The sequence below is a fragment of the Rutidosis leptorrhynchoides genome, chromosome 9 (assembly GCF_046630445.1).
Source record: "Rutidosis leptorrhynchoides isolate AG116_Rl617_1_P2 chromosome 9, CSIRO_AGI_Rlap_v1, whole genome shotgun sequence".
Classification (NCBI taxonomy): Eukaryota; Viridiplantae; Streptophyta; class Magnoliopsida; order Asterales; family Asteraceae; genus Rutidosis; species Rutidosis leptorrhynchoides.
Window position 1 is genome coordinate 60,181,830 of NC_092341.1, and position 19,581 is coordinate 60,201,410.

At 33.2% G+C, this 19,581-nt stretch overlaps 2 protein-coding genes across 2 annotated transcripts; both read left to right on the forward strand.

Annotated features, from left to right (window-relative positions):
• The first annotated feature begins 13,832 nt into the window (after positions 1 to 13,832).
• LOC139865874 (transcription factor MYB60) lies at positions 13,833 to 15,901 on the forward strand. The gene is made up of 3 exons (XM_071853975.1): positions 13,833 to 14,264; positions 14,512 to 14,641; positions 14,926 to 15,901. The coding sequence occupies exons 1-3, from the start codon at positions 14,132 to 14,134 to the stop codon at positions 14,984 to 14,986; spliced, it is 324 nt and encodes a 107-aa protein (XP_071710076.1). The 5' UTR covers positions 13,833 to 14,131; the 3' UTR covers positions 14,987 to 15,901.
• LOC139868089 (myb-related protein 306-like) lies at positions 15,155 to 15,670 on the forward strand. Its single transcript, XM_071856426.1, has one exon. The coding sequence runs from the start codon at positions 15,155 to 15,157 to the stop codon at positions 15,668 to 15,670; it is 516 nt and encodes a 171-aa protein (XP_071712527.1).
• Positions 15,902 to 19,581: the final 3,680 nt, after the last annotated feature.

Sequence of the window (19,581 nt, forward strand, 5' to 3'; positions counted from 1 at the left end):
CCATCTCCCTGTGGAACGAATTGGATTTACCTATAAAATTAAACTACGCGGATAGGACCAGTTGCCTATATATGTGTGAAATCAACCTGAATTCATTAAAATACCATATATACAATAAATTAATTCGTGTAACAAAACAACTCAAATCCGTTCATAAATAAAGGTATAGTTTCACCACATTATTGAATTTCTAAATGAAACATGATGATTCACAGATTATAACGTCATCATGTGTCATGTTACATAACTCTTTCATTCTGATTAACTTCTGAACATATCAAAAAAAAATATTCTTGATAGTTCTATTCTTAGTGATTCTGGTAATTTGACAAATTAAATCGTGCTATTACGTTCTTTCTTGTTTAGAACATTAAGTTCATTCGAAATTCCATACTTATGAATTCTGGACCGTTACTTGTTTTACTAGAGGTCGAGAAGATAATAAAAAGGCAAAGAGCTCCAAAATATAAAAGAAAATATAAAGCCCAATAACCACACGGAGGTTACAAACTGTGAATATTAATACAAATAGCAATATAAAGACACGATATAATTAAGAATAGTATCACCCTAAGGTAATAGTAGAAGTAAACAGATTCTTCTGGTGGAAGATTGAAAAGAAGGATGATAGAAATGATAATTAGGAAAATATCAAGGATTAGAACTGGATTAAGCATTTTCACAATCTTTTGGATGTATGAACTAAGAAAGAAAGTATAGAAATGGTGAGAATAATGGAACGGAAGAGCTTAATCTATAATAGAAATACCAGACAGAGTAAACGAGGCAGATCACCGTATTTAATTATAGAGATCTTAATTTCCTTACATGCCGAAGAATCAAATCTTTTAGATTTCGAAGATTTCTTTAAAATCCCTTGAATTTCGGAATTCAACCCAGACAACTTCAAAAGTTAAGACGCACCTTATTTTCTAAATTCAACCATGACTACGTCAAAAGTTAAGACGAATCTTTATTTCTTCATTTCCCTCTTTTGTGATAGCTTCACTCGTACGCTTCGAGTAATCGAATCGTTTTATCCTAATTATTCAATGGTGATAAACCTTTAATTATCAGCTCATATTCGTCAGGAAAACATTCTTATTGTAAGCTATGATGACCCCACTCAAATTTCGGGACAAAATTTCTTTAACGGGTAGGTACTGTGATGACCTGGAAATTTCTGACCAAATTTAAACTTTATCTTTATATATGATTCTGGCATGATAAGCAAAGTCTGTAATGTTGAGTCAGAAAAACTTTGAATTGTGTTCATGTAATCATTTAACCCGTAACTATTCCCAACGATTCACGAACCATAAAACCGTAAATAGAAATGTATATGAATTAAATAAACAATTATATAGTATATATCATATAATCATCAGATATTATATAATTAATAAAATGCAATATTAATAAAGTAAATTGATTACAAATCAAAATCTAGTTGTTGAAATAATACAATTAATATAGTCATTAGTATTATTAATAGAAATATCAATATTTGTATTATTACTGTTATAGTTGTAAATATTAAAAGTCTAATAAATAAAAGATTAGGATTTTCAAAATAGAGATTTTAAATATAAATATTAGTATAATAATGATTAAGATTATAATTAAATTATAATATTATTAGTTATTATTATTAATACTATTACTGTTATTAATATTATTACTTTTTCCATTACCATTAACATTAAAAAAAAATTGTTATAATTATAAGTTATCATTATTATTATAAAATTTATCATTATTACCATATTTTTTTTTATTTTTGTTGTTAATATCATTATTATTATCTAGTATCATTATAATTAATACTAATATATTATTATTATTGGTATTATTATTAATATTAATATTAATATAAATAGTATTAATATTTATTAAAATCATTATTATAAGTAATGTTGTTTATATTAAGATACAACTTACTATTATTATTATTAATGTTATTATTATTATTAATAAATATTGTTATTTATAATATTATTAGTATTTTTATTTATAATATTAAAATTATTATTACGATTACTATATTTATTATTAATGTTAATCCAAAAGTCCAGTTGTAATTCGCTGTCTATTTTTTTTGTCTGATAAGTTAAACACATTTGATTCCATTTTCAAAACAGTCCAAAATCAGTGAAGATCACGATCGACTTTTTTTTGTTTTTTTTCCTCTTTTCTTCATTTTTTTGTTTCTGTCTAAAATCCTGTCTACAATCTGTTACGGGTCGGTTTCAAACAATCACTACAAAACAACCCTGATTGAATATATGTAGTACCTCAATTCGTGCAATCACCCACTGTAAAAATCGAAATTAAACAGAAATTCCATAAACCAAACCCATTATTCTCTGTTCTTCATTTTTTTAAAACCATATTTCGATTTTGAGCGAATTTTCAAAATCTAACAATGCAATCATGTTAGGAATCACATACTCAAACTTCCTGTAAAGTTTCAAGTTTCAATTCTTGCTAACGAATTTAAATTGCGAAGTCAAAGTTTTGGGTTTTTGAAAGTCAACTAATGTTCTTGAATCAAATTCGAGTTATTTATTATGATTCAAGTTAAATTGACGATTTGGGAAGTTTATACGAAGTGTTTGGAGCCTATTTCATGTTGGGATCATAATCTATAACGGCTTACAAATCAAAATCACTAATTTTTTTTAAAAGAACCGTAAGACAGCAGGCCTTTGTGGTCTGTTTGATTTTTTTTTTTCTTTTTCGATCAACCATTACAAAACTTTTTTTTTTCGTTTCAATTAATAGTCTCAATTCAAAACTGGAACTTGTTGTTGTTATTGACTGTAATGGTGTGGGTCGATTCAGTTTGGGGTGAAAAAGAAGATGGAACAGAAATATAGGATATATAGAATTTTGGCTAATATTAAAACAGAAAAACGGGTATAGCAGACTGGTTAAGAGTGTTTCGGGTTTTTGAGAGGTCGGGGGTTCGAGCCTCGTATAAGGCACAATTTTTTTTGAACCCTTTTCTAAGGTAGATTTCTTTTATCATCATCATTATTATTATTATTATTATTATTATTATTATTATTATTATTATTATTATTATTATTATTATTATTATTATTATTATTATTATTATTATTATTATTATTATTATTATTGTGTTATTATTATTGTTATTTATATGCTAATTAAAGTTATTACTACCATTAATATTATGATTAATGTTATCAATAATAGGGTTAGATATTGTTATCATTATTATTAACATTTTATAAATATTATAATTATTAATATTATCATCACTTAGTATTATTGTTATTATTACTACCAAAATTAATATATGTATTATCACTATTATTATTTCAAATATTACCTTAGTATTACTAAAGTATTGTTTTAACAAACAAATAATATATATATATATATATATATATATATATATATATACATATATATATATATATATATACATATATATATATATATATATATATATATATATATATATATATATATATATATATATATATATATATATATATATATATATTACATATAACATAACGAAATTTAATATTTTTATATAAAAGGAATCTAAGTTATTAATATAAAAATTATATCACAAATAATAATATATATATATATATATTTGTTCGATTTCAAGAATATGTTTTAATATATATATATATATATATATATATATATATATATATATATATATATATATATATATATATATATATATATATATATATATAATATAGGTTCGTGAATCCGAGGCCAACCCTGCATTGTTCAATATAGATATATGTATTTTTACTACAAAATACATTATGGTGAGTTTCATTTACCTTTTTACCCTTTATATTTTTGGGCTGAGAATACATGCGAAATTTTTTATAAATGTTTTACGAAATAGACACAAGTAATCGAAACTACATTATATGGTTGAATGACCGAAGCCGAATATGCCCCTTTTGCTTGGTAGCCTAAGAATTAGTAAACCGATCTACTAATTGACGCGAATCCTAAAGATAGATCTATTGGGCCTAACGAACCCCATCCAAAGTACCGGATGCTTTAGTACTTCGAATTCGTTTTTATCATGTCCGAAGGATTTTCCGGAATGATAGGAAATATTCTTATATGCATCTTGTTAATGTCGGTTACCAGGTGTTCACCATATGAATGAATATTTTTTGTCTCTATGCATGGGATGTATATTTATGAGAAATGAAAATCTTGTGGTCTATTAAAATGATGAAAATGATTATTTATGTTAAACTAATGAACTCACCAACCTTTTCGTTGACACTTTAAAGCATGTTTATTCTCAGGTATGAAAGAAGTCTTCCGCTGTGCAATTGCTCATTTTAAAGATATTACTTGGAATCATTCATGACATATTTCAAAAGACGTTGCATTCGAGTCGTTGAGTTCATTAAGATTATTATTAAGTCAATTATAGTTAGATATATTATAAATTGGTATGCATGCCGTCAACTTTCGATGTAATGAAAGATTGTCTTTTCAAAAACGGATGCAATGTTTGTAAAATGTATCATATAGAGGTCAAGTACCTCGCGATGTAATCAACTGTTGTGAATCGTTTATAATCGATATGGACTTTGTCCGAATGGATTAGGACGGGTCTCTACAAGATAGAAGAGAAAGGAGGTAGCCTAAAGTTTATAAAAAACTCATTGTAACAGAAAGTCAGTGAGCAACTTTAGAGAATTAAATTGAAAAGCAAAATTCCTCCATTTACTTGTTCTTTTATTCTCTGTTTTCGTTTACATTTTAACATCCTTCACCATTACTCGTCGTGTTCAAATTGTAAATAGATCAAGTGGTATCAGAGCATCATTCCTAATCGTGTATGGTGCAAACAAAGTCCAACTACAAAGCTTCCGCAGAACCTTTGTCCGAGTTAAAAATTCATCGAAAGCAACCAAACAAAACCCAATTAACACCAAGAATGGCAGCAGAAGCAAGTAACACACCGAGCTTGAGTGAACTCTCTGCCAAAGTTGACCACTTAATGAGTCAACTTGAGTCTGTGCTTGCATGGATTCAAACACAACAAAAACCAAAAGCTCTGGAAACACCATTCAAAGAGAGAAATGAAGAAGAAACGAGTTTTAAGTATGACACTGAAGAAGACCGTGATGATGAAACAATTAAGATTGTTGGTCGTGGTTCTCAACGACCATTCAAAGTTGAAGCTAGAATTGACATCCCAACATTTGATGGAACCGTGGATGCCGAGAAGTTAGACTCGTGGATTGACCAACTCAAGACTTACTTCACCCTTTACGGGTTTAGTAGTACCGAGAAGGTTGCATTTGCGAGATTGAAACTAACAAGTCACACATTAGCATGGTGGAATTCCCACTTGAAGATGATGTTCGAGGAGGAAGTCACATGGTCTCGATTTACTCGACTCCTTCACCAAGAATTTTATCCTATGGGATATTCTCAAGATCGGTGGTCAAGATGGCACAATCTTCACCAACAAAAGGGGCAGTCGGTACAAGTTTACACCACAGAGTTTCGACGTCTTGCGGTGGCATTAGGTGTTTCATTAGACAATGAAGATGTCATCACCAAGTATGTTGCCGGGTTACAACGTCAAATTCAAAATGAACTGCGACTACATGATTTGGGGAATATCTCTAGTACAAGTCGTATGGCCATGGCCATTGAGTGAAAAAACCAAAACACTGGGCAAAAGATGGATGGCAATATGAGAGAGAGAAGGCTGGATGTAAATTTTTTTGGAAAAGAATGCCAAGAAAAATGCAACATCTGATACTGATAATGACAATTTTTGTAATTTTTGTAAAATTGCAAACCATCTCGAGGAAAAATGTTGGAAGGCGAATCCCGAGCTTTTTCTAAAAAAATGGGTGAAAAATGATCGTGGAAAGTATAAAATGGCTACAACAATCACAAATTATGTGGTTGAGCTTGGACAAGTTGAGGAGGTTGACAAGAGTTTAACACTCATGATGAAAGCAAAAGAGAAGTTTAGAAACAAAGAAAAAGAAGAATTGTTCAACTTAAAGATTCAAATAAAGCAAGAGGTGGTCGAGGCAATTATTGACACCGGAAGTGAAAAGAATTTAATATCATCTAGTCTCGTTCAGCGGCTGGGTTTGGAGACTACGCCACACCCTAATCCTTATTCACTTGGGTGGATTCAAAAGGATGTGGATTTTAAAGTCAACTAACAATGCAAGTTTCGATTTGCCATCACCGACCAATTTATCGATGAAGTCGTGTGCGATGTAGTTCCACTTGATGTTTGTCAAGTGATTCTCGGGAGTCCTTATCTTTGGGAGCGAGATGCTATTTACTTTCGTCGTGCACAACAATATCAACTGAAAAAAGGTGACAAGAAATATATTGTCAACAAAAGTAAAAGTACTAAATGGGTCAGAATTGCACTTGACCCAAACATACAAACACTGTCACTCGCACGGATGAGGTCTCACTCGTGCGACTGACTATGCTCACTCGCACGGGTGAGTATCCTCACTCTCACGAATGACCTATCACTTTTACTAGTGATTATCAAACCTACTCACACGGTTAAGTGTCTCACTCGTGCGAATGGACACTTCACTATGGAACGTTTATGAATCGTTTGTTTACTAATATTGGTATGGTTGATGGTCATGTAGGACGGCGTGCGATAAGTACATTACCTATCGACGTTTCCTTCATTGCTGAAACTTCGACAGCATCGAGCTTAGGTTCTGAAAATTCGTCCACTAGGTCGGATGCTCGTAGTCAGCCGCCGACATGTGTCATTTTCTATTCAACTTTGTCTTCGACTTCTGTTAAATAGTACAATTGGTTCTTCTTTACTGGTCCACTTGATCTTTATGATTTGTTGGGCACACATCGTGTGCTGGTTGAAGAATACTGTGTACCTTGTGCTGGTAGACCAGACAACATACAATAACACTCGACACAGCAACAAATGCTGTCTATACATAATTAAGTCGACCGCACATATTATCGTCATCGTCATCACCGTCATTAGCGTTATCATCGTCATCTTCATCACCGGCATCATCGTCATCACTGTCATCATCGTCATCACGGACATCACCGTCATCACTGTCATCATTGTCATCTTCATCATCATCATCATCATCATCATCGTCATTACGCCGTTACCTTACGACGTTACTTTACGACATTACCTTACGCCGGTATGGTTTGAACCCCTAATGTTTGTAGTGGTTAAAATATTAAATTGATCACACTATTAAAAGTAAGGTGAAATTGCTCACAGGGTAAGGAGGCACTTTGAGAGGACGAACCTTTGTAGTCCATCTAGGGACTATCTGCCGGTATGGTTTGAACCCCCAAGAGACGAGTGTGTGATGTCAGAATCAACCATGAAGATGCATACCATTGGAAAAGTAGAATAAAATAGACTATTAGTTGCGTTTATGCAATCATGTAAGATCTTATGTCAGATGGTGGGGTCTACCTTGTTTCTTAGATCTTATATCAGTACGTGATGTAGCAGTTTTTTTAGATACGCATATTTGGGCATGAAGTGATATCGGCATTGTTAATGTCTAACAGAGCTCTAGGACGACGTCCGTTAAGTACGGTACTTATTGACATTTGTATAATATTCGATTCATCTACTAATTAAGTCGTTACATTACATGTGTGTTTCTGTTATACTACACTAATTAAGCCGTTATAATCTTTAATTCGGTGCATTATTCGATTCATCTACTTAAAATGTGATTTAATTATAGTAATTGAAAAAAATGACAATAACATAACAATTTCATTCAAGCTGAACAATACAACATTAATGTTACCTAATAACGAAAATAAAATACGATACAAATAATACGAAACGATTATTTATTTTTTTGCGGCGAGTTTTTTGCGGCGATATGCCTTTTGGCTGTATTTTTTTGGGAGGGAAAAACTTGGAGGGAAAAAGCACGATTATTAGCGGCGATACATGTCGCCGCAAAAAAAAAAAAAAAAAATTCAACGTTTGACCATTTCTAAGAAAAAAAAGAAAAGGGAAAAGAAACTGTATTAAACGTGGGATCCTTTTTTGCGGCGATTTATAAGATCCATCGCCGCAAAAAATACTTAGACCCCACTTGGACCAGAAAAGTAGTCAAAGAAATGAAATTTTGTTGTCTTTTAGTGGATTTTTTGCGGCGAGATGTAATTGCCGCAAAAAATGGTCGTCGCCTGTTCTCTTTTTTCTTTTTTCTTTTTTCTTGTAGTGCGACGAAACAAAAAAAATTAATTAATGATTACACTAAAGTTACAAGTCCTTAACCTTATCCCAACTTATGACTGGGGTCATGTACCCTCATTATTGGTTACATGCTCAGCCACTGTTTATATGAATTTAAAACTCATAGTTACCGTTTTAGGACTTGACTATAAAGATTAAGATAGAGCATAAATACATAATGACATAAACATACTTTCATTGATTTATTCGGCGATATATATATACTTTACATAGAAATCAGAACGTTTGAATATGAACACGCAGTGTATGTTGACGTTTTCAACACTATGACATCATTCGAACCAAATGCCAAGAGTACGTGCTTACGTGCAACGGAGGCCAAGCGTCGCAAGAGAAGCAATCCATCTCTTTCGAACCAAATGCCTCGTCGAGTCATACTACATACTTGAAGAAGCTTGTAGTCACGCGAATATCCAATATCGAATTCAACCAAATTGATAAAACACTACAAGAAAACTAGCTTTAGTAACGAGGACTATTTTGTCAATAACCATAATAAATGGTCATTAAGTCAAATTAATGACCAAAATAAGTTGGTCACTTCTCGTCTATATAGATCTAACACAAAATATTAATAGAGATCGAAAATACTAAATTGGTCACTATAGTGACCAACTACTATGGTCACATGGTCACTAAATTTAAATCTTTCATGTGTGGTGGTGCCCAAGATTTGCTTTCCCCGAAGAACAATGACTTGCATACTAAATCGATGAAGATGTGCAAGACTCGCTTTTGCAAGCGTCCAATGACTCTCATGATTTAGTAAGCACTAGTTTCGGTTAAGGAATTCAAATATAAGTGAGGCGCGTATTCATCCGTTCATCTTGTTCCTTAGTCATCAATTCAATTCACCCTGTTGGTTCATAATCAAATTTTTGTTGACCATTTCTTTCATCTTCAACTACTACTTCTAGTGAGTATAATAGAGGATATCGATTGATATTATATATGCTATAAAAAGATGTTGTGACGTACTTCGTGTTTACATTCATATATTTAAATTTTTTCTAGCTACGGAGTATATAACAATTATCAATCATGCATCAAGATAAAAGTAAAATACTAAAATTTCATAACCAATTGTATATGATCATGATTTTGATTATTCAACTAGAGCGATTACAGGGTTTACATGAATACACACACATAACAATTATCAATCGTGTATTCTTGGTTATCTAGTAGATGTAAATTTTATGTTTCTTGGAACAATTGGCTTATAAAGCCTTTATAGTTGTATTGTTTTCTTTTGCCTTCTAGTTTCTTACTAGAAGTCGTAAAAAAAAGTTGCCGTTAAAAAAAAAAACACATATGTAAACACTTGCTCCATTTCTCCTAGTTCATTTACTGTGAGATAACACCGTTCTAATATTAATATATTCGGTTTAGTGCAACTATACTCTGTTAGCTTGTTATACTTATATTTATTTTCAATTTTTTTGTGCCGTTAGTCCCTCCATTATACACTAAATAGTGAACAACATCCCTTTCGTTTTTTTCTGCTTACAACATCCCTCTATTTTACAAATTTGTGTTTCAGTGTCCCTCCGTCAACCAAACATTAACTTTGAACGTTAAATCATGACAAGTGCCTTGCATGTGAGGGTAATTTCGTCTTTTTATTCTTTTTCTCCACTAAAATTAGGTACCACTAAAACCTTAAATTCATACTACCTCCGTCTCATTCTAATAGTCCACAGACAAAAAACACGCAGTTTTAGGAAATTCCACTAACTTCATTTCTCCACCAATGAAATATCTTCTCTCTCCAAATCCACCAATGAAATATCTTCTTTTCTTTCTATTTATGGAAGTGGACTATCAAAATGGGACAGCCCAAAATAGAATAATGGCCTATTGGAATAAGACGGAGGTAGTATGAAACAAAAACAATTCTCTGATGTATACTCGGTATTTCTTATTTCTTATTATCATTATATCATTTTATTACAATTACAATCACAAATATGAAAACAAAAAATTATCATTCTAAAATCACTCAAAGACAAAATCAGATTAGGGATTTTAGATCTAAAATCAAACTTCATCTATTCATTATAAAATCCTTATATCACCATCAACGATTGTGTGTATGATCAAATTTCCTTCACAAAAAGTTTTCATCTTCTAAACCCCCCAAAATTTCACGGTCTACCGACATTGAAGACAGATTCGTGACCGGAAGTCCAAGTCTTTGTTGTTCATCTCGATCCCCTACATCAAGCTTTTAACCCAGGCAGATCTACCTTTTTAGCTTTAGATCTGAAATACGTTGGCGGCATAAGCAGTGGAAGACGTTGGCGGCGGCATGATGATGATGATGATAATGTAAACAGAGGAATATGTATTTTACTTCAATCCAATCCACAATTTGTTCTTTATTTACTGTTTGAGTTGTGAGGTTTGATTTTGTAAATTTTGTAAATTAGATTTAGATTAAGATTTGTTTGGGAATAAAGTCATGGTTTTTCTTCATATTATCTTTTAGCTATTATGCTTCCGGAAGCATTTCTTTCAAGGGTGTATAAAATTAGTTTTATTTGGATTTTTAAATTAGTATGAATATATGTTTTAATGTAACAAAAAGGTACCCAATTTTCTTGTATTAAAGATTTAATTTCACTTAAATTGTTTTAATGTTTTTGGCGTAAGTATATAGCATTTGAATGTTGGACTGGGGTTCAAAATTGTATGTTTGAATGTGTGCTCATTGTCACAGTACCAATTTTATTTTAATATATTTTGAGCATATGCGTTCTTGGTTTCTTAATAGCGACAATGGATGATTTGTTGATTGTTTAATTTTGCCTTTAGTTTTATTTTGCTTTCTAATTTGCAAACTGATGTAATGTTTAGGTTTTTGATATTTTTTGTAATTTGTGTTGATTTCTAGCTGTTCATGGAGCTTGATGGAGAGATGAATTAGATAAACCTTTGCAGGTTCCAGATTCAGTTGAAGAAGAAGCGTAAAAAGACAAAATTACCCTCACATGCAAGGCACATGGCATGACTTAACGTTCAAAGTTAACGTTTGGTTGACAAAGGGACACTGAAACACAAATTTGTAAAACAGAGGGATGTTGTAAGCAGAAAAAAAAACCGAAAGGATGCTGTTCACTATTTGGTGTATAATGGAGGGACCAACGGCACAAAAAAGTCTTTATTTTCCTTGTAATTCGCGTTTGTTGGCTGAAATTTTGATTTAGGTTAGTATTTTTTTTTGCCAGTTGTTTTGGCTATGTTTGAATATTCTATTGTAATTGTTGTGAATGTTGATCTTCGAATCCGTTCAATGTTATTATATTTTTTCAAAAATTAAAATAAAAGTATTATATATTCAGTTTAACTCAAAACCAAATGTTTAGTTATTGCTATAACCATGTTATTTGACAAGAAATTAGTTACTAGAACCAAAACATAATAATATACATCCTACGTGCTTTCTTTACGCTTTTGTTTCCTTTCTTCTGATCTGCTCCCCCGAGCGTAGTTTTCGGATTTTCTGGCGACTCTTTTCTTCTTAAATTTGGCGGCAAGAACGAGTGCGTGGAGTTTCTTCACGCACTCTGCTTTCCGGAGGTTGGGTAAGTATCTATGGTTTCTTCGTTTTTCGTGTATTTAGGGTTTGATGCCCACCGTTTTTCTTGCGTTGGCGGCCCTAATGGGTCTTTTCCAGTTTCTTTGGCTTTATATTTTATAATGTAAGTCATTTTTCATTTGGGTCTTCTCTTTTTTTCGACCAACAGTATGAGGGTCAGCTTTACTCTGACGTTTTTGCCGGATCTGCACTGGTGTTTCTATTCGGTTTCTAAAATGGCGATTTTCTCATTTTTGGTTTTGTCAGATTCCTTTAGCTCAGACAGTTGTCTGGTTTGTGGTGGTTTCCTGCAACACCTGTTTATTTTCTTTCCCCCACACCTTCCCTTGTCCCTTCTCTTTTTGTCTACTCGGTTGTTGTTTGCCAAGTTGTTGGTCTTGAGCTCGCTGATTATATTGGTTTGTCTTGTTCATTGCCTTTCCCTTTCCGTTTCTTTATCTATGTTTTTGATCGTTCAATTTTTCTCGTCGTCGGTTCTTTTTGAATGGTTCCGATGTGGTTGCCGACTTAGCCGAAAGGGATAGGTTCTTGGGAAAGGTATCTCTGTAGTTTCTCGCCGTCCATAGGTGGGGAGTCGTCTTGCTGAAGTTTCTAGGTTATCCTTTTTGATGGTGGTAACATTTAGGTTTTGGCATTCGGGAGTCCGTTTCGGTTTTCTAGTTGCGGTCTCGAGTAGGGTGTTCTTGGTCTTCCTGGAAAGCATTTCTTGTAACTTCATGGACGTTTTTAGGGGTGTGTTTGATTACCAAAGAGTTTTGTGGGGGTTTCACGTTGCGGAGCTCGGTTTGGTTTGGATGTCTTTGGTTGTGATGCTAGCTGTTGTTGCTGTTTCATCTAGGGTTCTGATTGTACTAGTTGTCGTCGATAGGTTGTTTATTGTAAGGTTTGTTTGTTAACTGATTTGTTGAGGTTGTATTTGTTGTTTGTATCGTTCGATAGAACGCAGTGTAGGTTCAAATATATCGCGTGATCCGTATCATTCAAACATATCGCGCTGCTTCTTGGACCCCGCAAGCCCCCCCCTTTGACCCTCGCTATTTTTTCTACAATGTCTAATCAATTCTTACGGGCGTGCACTCTGCATTGATCTTCAAACCCGTTGCTAAGTATACCCAATTAACTTTTAGTTTCAAGTAAAACCCATTATCTAAAATGATTGTTTGAGGACAATAAAATTACTAGCACTAAATTAATTCAGCGTTTCCTACCCTTTCTCATTCTCTACATTTTAATTTTTTTTTTTTTTTTGAAAGGCAGAAATTTTATTAATATAACTCAAAAGGAACGAATACAAAGTGATGCTATAAAACTCGATATTACAACTACATCCGCACCTATATACAAAAGTAATCTAGCGGATGCTAAGGTGGTATCCTACTAGACGACCCAATAGTTACACAAAAAACCTTTGCGGATTAATCAACCAATTGTGCCAATCAATCTTCACGGTCTTGCATCTCTTCGAAATCCATTCGTAGCTTTTTACTTGTATTTCGTTAAGCGCAACCGGTGGAGTCCAACATACATTCTTGAAAACTTTTTGATTCCTGTTTTTTCAAATAAGATAACCGCATGTCCACTCCACCGCTTGCCACACCTTTTTACCTTCGTCCAACATTTGACTTGAAGATTCTCCTCTAAACGCACAAGATAGATCCAAGTTTGTTGTTTTTATCCCGCACCAATTTTGAACCCTTTCCCATATCTCAACACTTTTTGAGCAATGAAATAGGGAATGTTGAACCGTTTCAGTGTCATCATTACATAAGGAGCAACGTATAGAGTGAAGATCGATTCCCCGTTTGTCAAGTTCAAACAAAACGGGTAGTCTACATTTTAATGTTTAAATTCTGTCGTTATCTTTCTCTCGATCATATACTGCATGAAGCATATACAGCTGACTTTTTGCAAACCGAAGTAAATGCCTCTTGCTGTCTCCCTTTGACTCTTTCTTGAGGTTTTCATGAAAGAAAAAAAAAAAGACCATTTGTTGAAGTAAACGCACCAGCAGCTTTATTTCATCTCTTTCTTTCTTATTTCTTTGTTCATACCTATATATAGTTATAGTCTTACAAGCAGAGATGTAATCATAAGTCAAATACTCCTGTCTTACTATTTTTCTCTTAAGTTGAAACAGCAACACTACTTACCTTAAAACACACAGTGTCTTGAATTTTCATCAACAACTGAAAATAGGTTTAATCTTGAATTCTTATCAACTGGCTGAATCAATGGGAAGACCACCTTGTTGTGAAAAGATAGGTGTTAAAAAAGGGCCATGGACACCAGAAGAAGATATCATTTTAGTCTCTTATATTCAACAAAATGGTCCTGGCAATTGGAGATCAGTTCCTACCAATACTGGTATATATCCATAATCCATATGTATAACAATTTTTTTATTACTATTTCAATTGATAAATAATCTTTATGTTTTCTTCATTTGTTTGATTTGATTTTTGTTTGGGGGTGGGTTGGTTAGATCATTAAATTAGGGTGATTATTGTTTCCTGCATATATATATCATTCTTCTTAATTGAAAAAGTTTAATTTTTTCTAAATTTATTTAATATTATGAGATTAATTGATTTTCATATTTATGTGAATTCAGGTTTGATTAGATGCAGTAAGAGTTGCAGACTCCGTTGGACTAATTATCTCCGACCCGGTATCAAACGTGGCAACTTTACTGATCAAGAAGAGAAGATGATTATCCATCTTCAGGCCCTTCTTGGCAATAGGTATTTAGTAAAATTAAGGGATTTGCTAACGACTGTTAGCATGCATTAAGATATTTATACATATATAGCGGTTACTAGTCAATTTTACTACGACGGTTAGCAAAATGTACAATATCTTAAAACGTGTAACGACAACTCTAAAGGCTGTCGTTAGCAAAATCAAAAAATTAATTAAATTCTTAAAAAACAAAAAAAATTATTTCGTTTGTCCCAAAATAGGTGTCCACAATATAGTAGCTATTTTAAGTCACAAGTTATCAAATTTATTCATCTTTTCATGTCAGATGGGCAGCAATAGCTTCATATCTTCCACAAAGAACAGATAATGATATCAAGAATTACTGAAATACTCATCTAAAAAAGAAGCTTGAAAAGTTCATTACAAATTCAGTTGATGAAAACCATCATCATCATGATGATGGTAATTTAAATGGGTGTCACTCATCATCATCATCATGTGAAACATCCACATCCAAAGGTAAATGGGAAAGAAGGCTTCAAACTGATATCCAAATGGCTAAACAAGCCCTTTGTGACGCCTTATCTCTTGACAACAAATCAATTAATCTACCCAAATTACCACCATCAAATCAAACATCATCTTATGCTTCAAGTGCCGATAACATCGCAAAGTTGCTCCCAAACTGGATAAATAGTTCCAAGAAATCGTCACAAATGAGGTCCGAAAGTATTGAAACAACACAAACTATGAGTTCTTTGATTAACCAACAAGTGATCCCAAGTCCTCCAAGTGAAGGTTATGATAACTCATTTCAATGTGGCTACAACAGTAGTAACTTATTCCACAACAATCAAAAGAACAGTTACTACTCAAATGATAGCAATTCGGATGTTTCGCAACCGGTTTCTCCAGAAAGAAGTATGTTCCTAGATCATGAGAGCAAACCGAATATTGAAGATCATATGCCTCCTCTTAGTTTTTTAGAGAAGTGGCTATTTGATGAGGCTTCAACTCAAGGTGACTTTATGAATGTGTCTTTAGAAGAAAGTGAATTGGACTTGTTTTAATAACTTCTGTTGACGCTTCTAATTATGCCTCTGAGGGGTTTGGTAAATGTTTGTGGGTGTTTTTCATGTTTTATGGCCTTTTTTTTTGTTTCTAGAAGTAGTTGAAAAGAAATGTAAATTTAAGTAGTAAATAGGATAGTAAAATATATATATCTATGTGTGCATACAGAGTAATATGCTATACTCACTATAACCTTTTTAGGAGGAAACAATGTGTAGCTCCTGTACAAAGGTGGGTATGAATGAAAATACAAGTTTGTTTAAGAAATTTGTACAAATTGTTATTCTTCATTAGGTCTTGTATTTAGGTGTGTGTATTATCCTCGAGGTTAAGACGCCAGACAGGATTGAGACAGTTAGGATCTTGGAGTACTAGTAACGGTTAAAACGGAATCGAGACGGATGTTGACCAACATTGATTTTTTATATATATTTCAAACATAGACATTTCAAATATGAATATGTAAAATTTAAGACAATTTTCTATGTTTAATTTGAATATTTGTCTTTAATTGAAAATAATGTTTATGTTTATAATATATATTAAAAGTCAACATTGTTCAAAATCCGTCTCTACCGTCTACACTTTTTTTTATTTATTTATGGTTTTGACCGTTTTTATCGTTATTGACCGTTGTTTTAACGTTGACCGTTTCTTAGGCGTTTGTATATCCGTTGCAACGGCCGTCGCGGCCGTTTTTACAACATTGATTATCCTTATTTACTCCTCGCATTGGATTGAAGATTTTTCTAACGACAACTCTAAGAATTGTTATTAACGTGCTTAATATATTTGTACAATTTGATAATTGTCACTTTAAAATTAATATGTAATTATTATTATTATTATTATTATCATTATTATTATTATTATTATTATTACCACGCAGGCTTGCCTGAGTGGCCACCGAGTTGCCAATGAAGCACACCACCCGGGTTCAATTCCTGGCTATGCCAAATTGTTCAAAAAGGGAGTGTGACAAGAGGGTGCGTATAATGCGCAATTCACCCGATACCAGGTCTCGCGCTCGGGGGGCTTGATTACCCGATGTTTTACCTTTTATGCGGGAGTCAATGTGTGCTCGTTCATAGAAGAGTTTCATTGCTTACCCAAAAAGAAAAAAAATAATATTATTACTATTTTGTTATTATCTTAAATGATTTATACACGTTAATAATAGCACTTAGAGTATGTACATAGCCTTTAACTTTGTAAAATAAAGCATCTGAACTCACAGGATACTCAATGTACACTTCACTATCTTCAACCCGTCTTCCGTTTAAGTGAAAAAAAGTCAATCAAGTCGCTAGCTTCAAAAAACATCATACCTTAATTACCTTGGGAAAAATCCAAAAATGTATTATTTTGTACACAACTACACATGGGTGGGTCAAAATATCTACTTTAACTATATATACATACTTTTAGAAAATACTTTTAGAAAATTTTATTGACACCTTTTTTACCAATCAAAATATTATACTCGTATTTACTTAATAAATTTTTTAATTAAATGTATACTAATTTAACATTTTTTTATAAAAAAGTATAATATTATTTAAAACAAAGATCAACATAGTATAAACAACTACGGAGTATAACATACAATTATGTTTATCATATTCCGAAATAGAATATAGTGTTAATCAACAAGTGCAACATACACTAAAACAACAAACAAAATTAACAAAATCAAACCTAATCACTAACAAAAGTGAAAATAAAACTAGTAGTCTATCGTAACAGCATCCAATGTTACATCTAAAAAACCCGAAGTACTGGCAGAGCCAACTCATTTTCGACGAATACATTAAGTTATCAGGAGAAGGGGTAGACCACCGTAATCAGAACATCAGCCACCACATACCTTCAAAAGACACTATTCAAGTTTTTTGATACTCACTATTCAAGATGGTAATGTACTCTTCACGAGCTTCTGTTGGTGCATAAAAGTCACGAGTTAGTATCAACAGAAATATAAAAGAGACAGTCAACTAACTGTCGGGCCAGTCGATCGACTGTCGGCCCGATTAGTACATAAGGAGTTCATCCTTACCATTTGAAGGCTAATGATCCCATAACCCTAATATTGTTCCATGGTCGTTTTCTCTCTACAACAGTCCTAAAACCCCACCAAGCCGAATAAAAACTCTATGCATCAATCTAATCTGATCTATACGATCCGGTTCGACTAATTCAGTACCCGAAAGTCAACGATTCGCTAGAACATCGATCCAAAGATCCGAATAGCTCCAACAAAGTGGTATCAGAGCTGCCAATCAACAACTCAAAAGACATTCTAAGGAATTGGTTTAACAAGATAAACATTAATACGCAATAACCAACATTCAAACGTAATTGTTCTTACATAATGACTGAAATATACATGTCCCGAACATAGAACTAGGGACTATAATAAAAAGATCAGTGGATGATGCATCAGCAGATTCTTTCTCTTCTTGCTCTAGACGCACCATTCAGTCCAGCTCTGCTATAGTGAAGCTGTGAGGGATCTCTCCCTCTTCTAGATCATCATAAACAACAGAATGTTTTAGCTCATCCTGTTTAGCAAAGAATTCACTAAAGCTATAATCAACTTGAAGAGGAATTACTGACAGTAATGTTGCTGCGGAAGATCCTGGTGCAACTACCCTTTGATTATCAAGTTCTTCTTCATTAACTTCGATAAGCTCAAACTTTTCATCCCAAGCATCCACTCTTGCTTTCACAGCTTCTACCTCGGTCTTAGCATCTGCTGCACCATTTTTAGAATCAACTATCATCAAGGCTTGAACACCCACAGTCTTCGAAGTAACTTAACATGCACATTCAACTTTACTACCTCTTCAGATTTTTCCTTATTCTCCTTCTGAAGTTTTTCAAAATTCTCATCCATTTCCTTCTCGAGCCTCAATTGATCAGCCATTTCTTGGGTATAAAGTTGATTCAACGACTGAATAGACGATGAATCAGCACTAGTAACAGTACCAACAAGTGGAGGTGTAACAGAATTAGTAGTGGATACCGTGTCCTGTGAAACCTGATGTGTAGCAGATGGCGAAGGTTGTTGAGAAGGTTGTTGTGGAGCTTCCTGTGTGGGTTGCTGTGGTACTTGTTATGTTGCCATAGAGGATCCACCAGCATCCTTTTTATAAACAAGGTTAAACCTCTTTTTCTACTTCAACTTAGTAGAAACTTGCGAGCCTTCATCCTCTATTGGCTTACTCTTTTGAGATCTAACAGCACTTGGATCACTTTCCTCAAGTATCTCATCACCAACTTCATCTACCAAACGATTCACGTTCGCATAACCAACATATTGATTTTTAAGAAGCTGATCTACTTCTTCATCACTGTTCAAAATCTCAAAATCAGGTTCCTTATCGGAATTGCTGTTCCCATTTCTCTATTTCTTTCCCGGAGGGTAGTGATAATCTTCCCTAGCTAAATGGCACACCAGCTTGCTATCATCACTAATCTTCTTCTGATTGAGTCGATTGAATGAAAGATCTGACATATGATTCAGCTTAATAGCATATTTCCTTGACCTGACCAAACTTGTTGTTTGCTTGTTAATGAGGATTTGCAGAAACCTTGGATACACCAAATGAGTTTTGTTGGCAACATTCTCAATCATCAAATCAAAAATCACACACGAGAAGTTAAAGTCGGCTCTCAGGACCAGCCCAACAAACATGCCTTGATATAATTCACTCAAATCATCAAATCCTCCTTGCAAAGAGCTCAAATATCGAAGTATCACCAGAGATAAATAACGATAATAGGTGTGAAACCACTTCTCTTGATATTAGCTTTAGAAATATCTCCTTGTATTTGCACCGTAACAAGCACCCCTCTGATCTTAATCTTAGACAAAGCCTTTGGCATCTCTTCAGAGTCATCAAAGAAA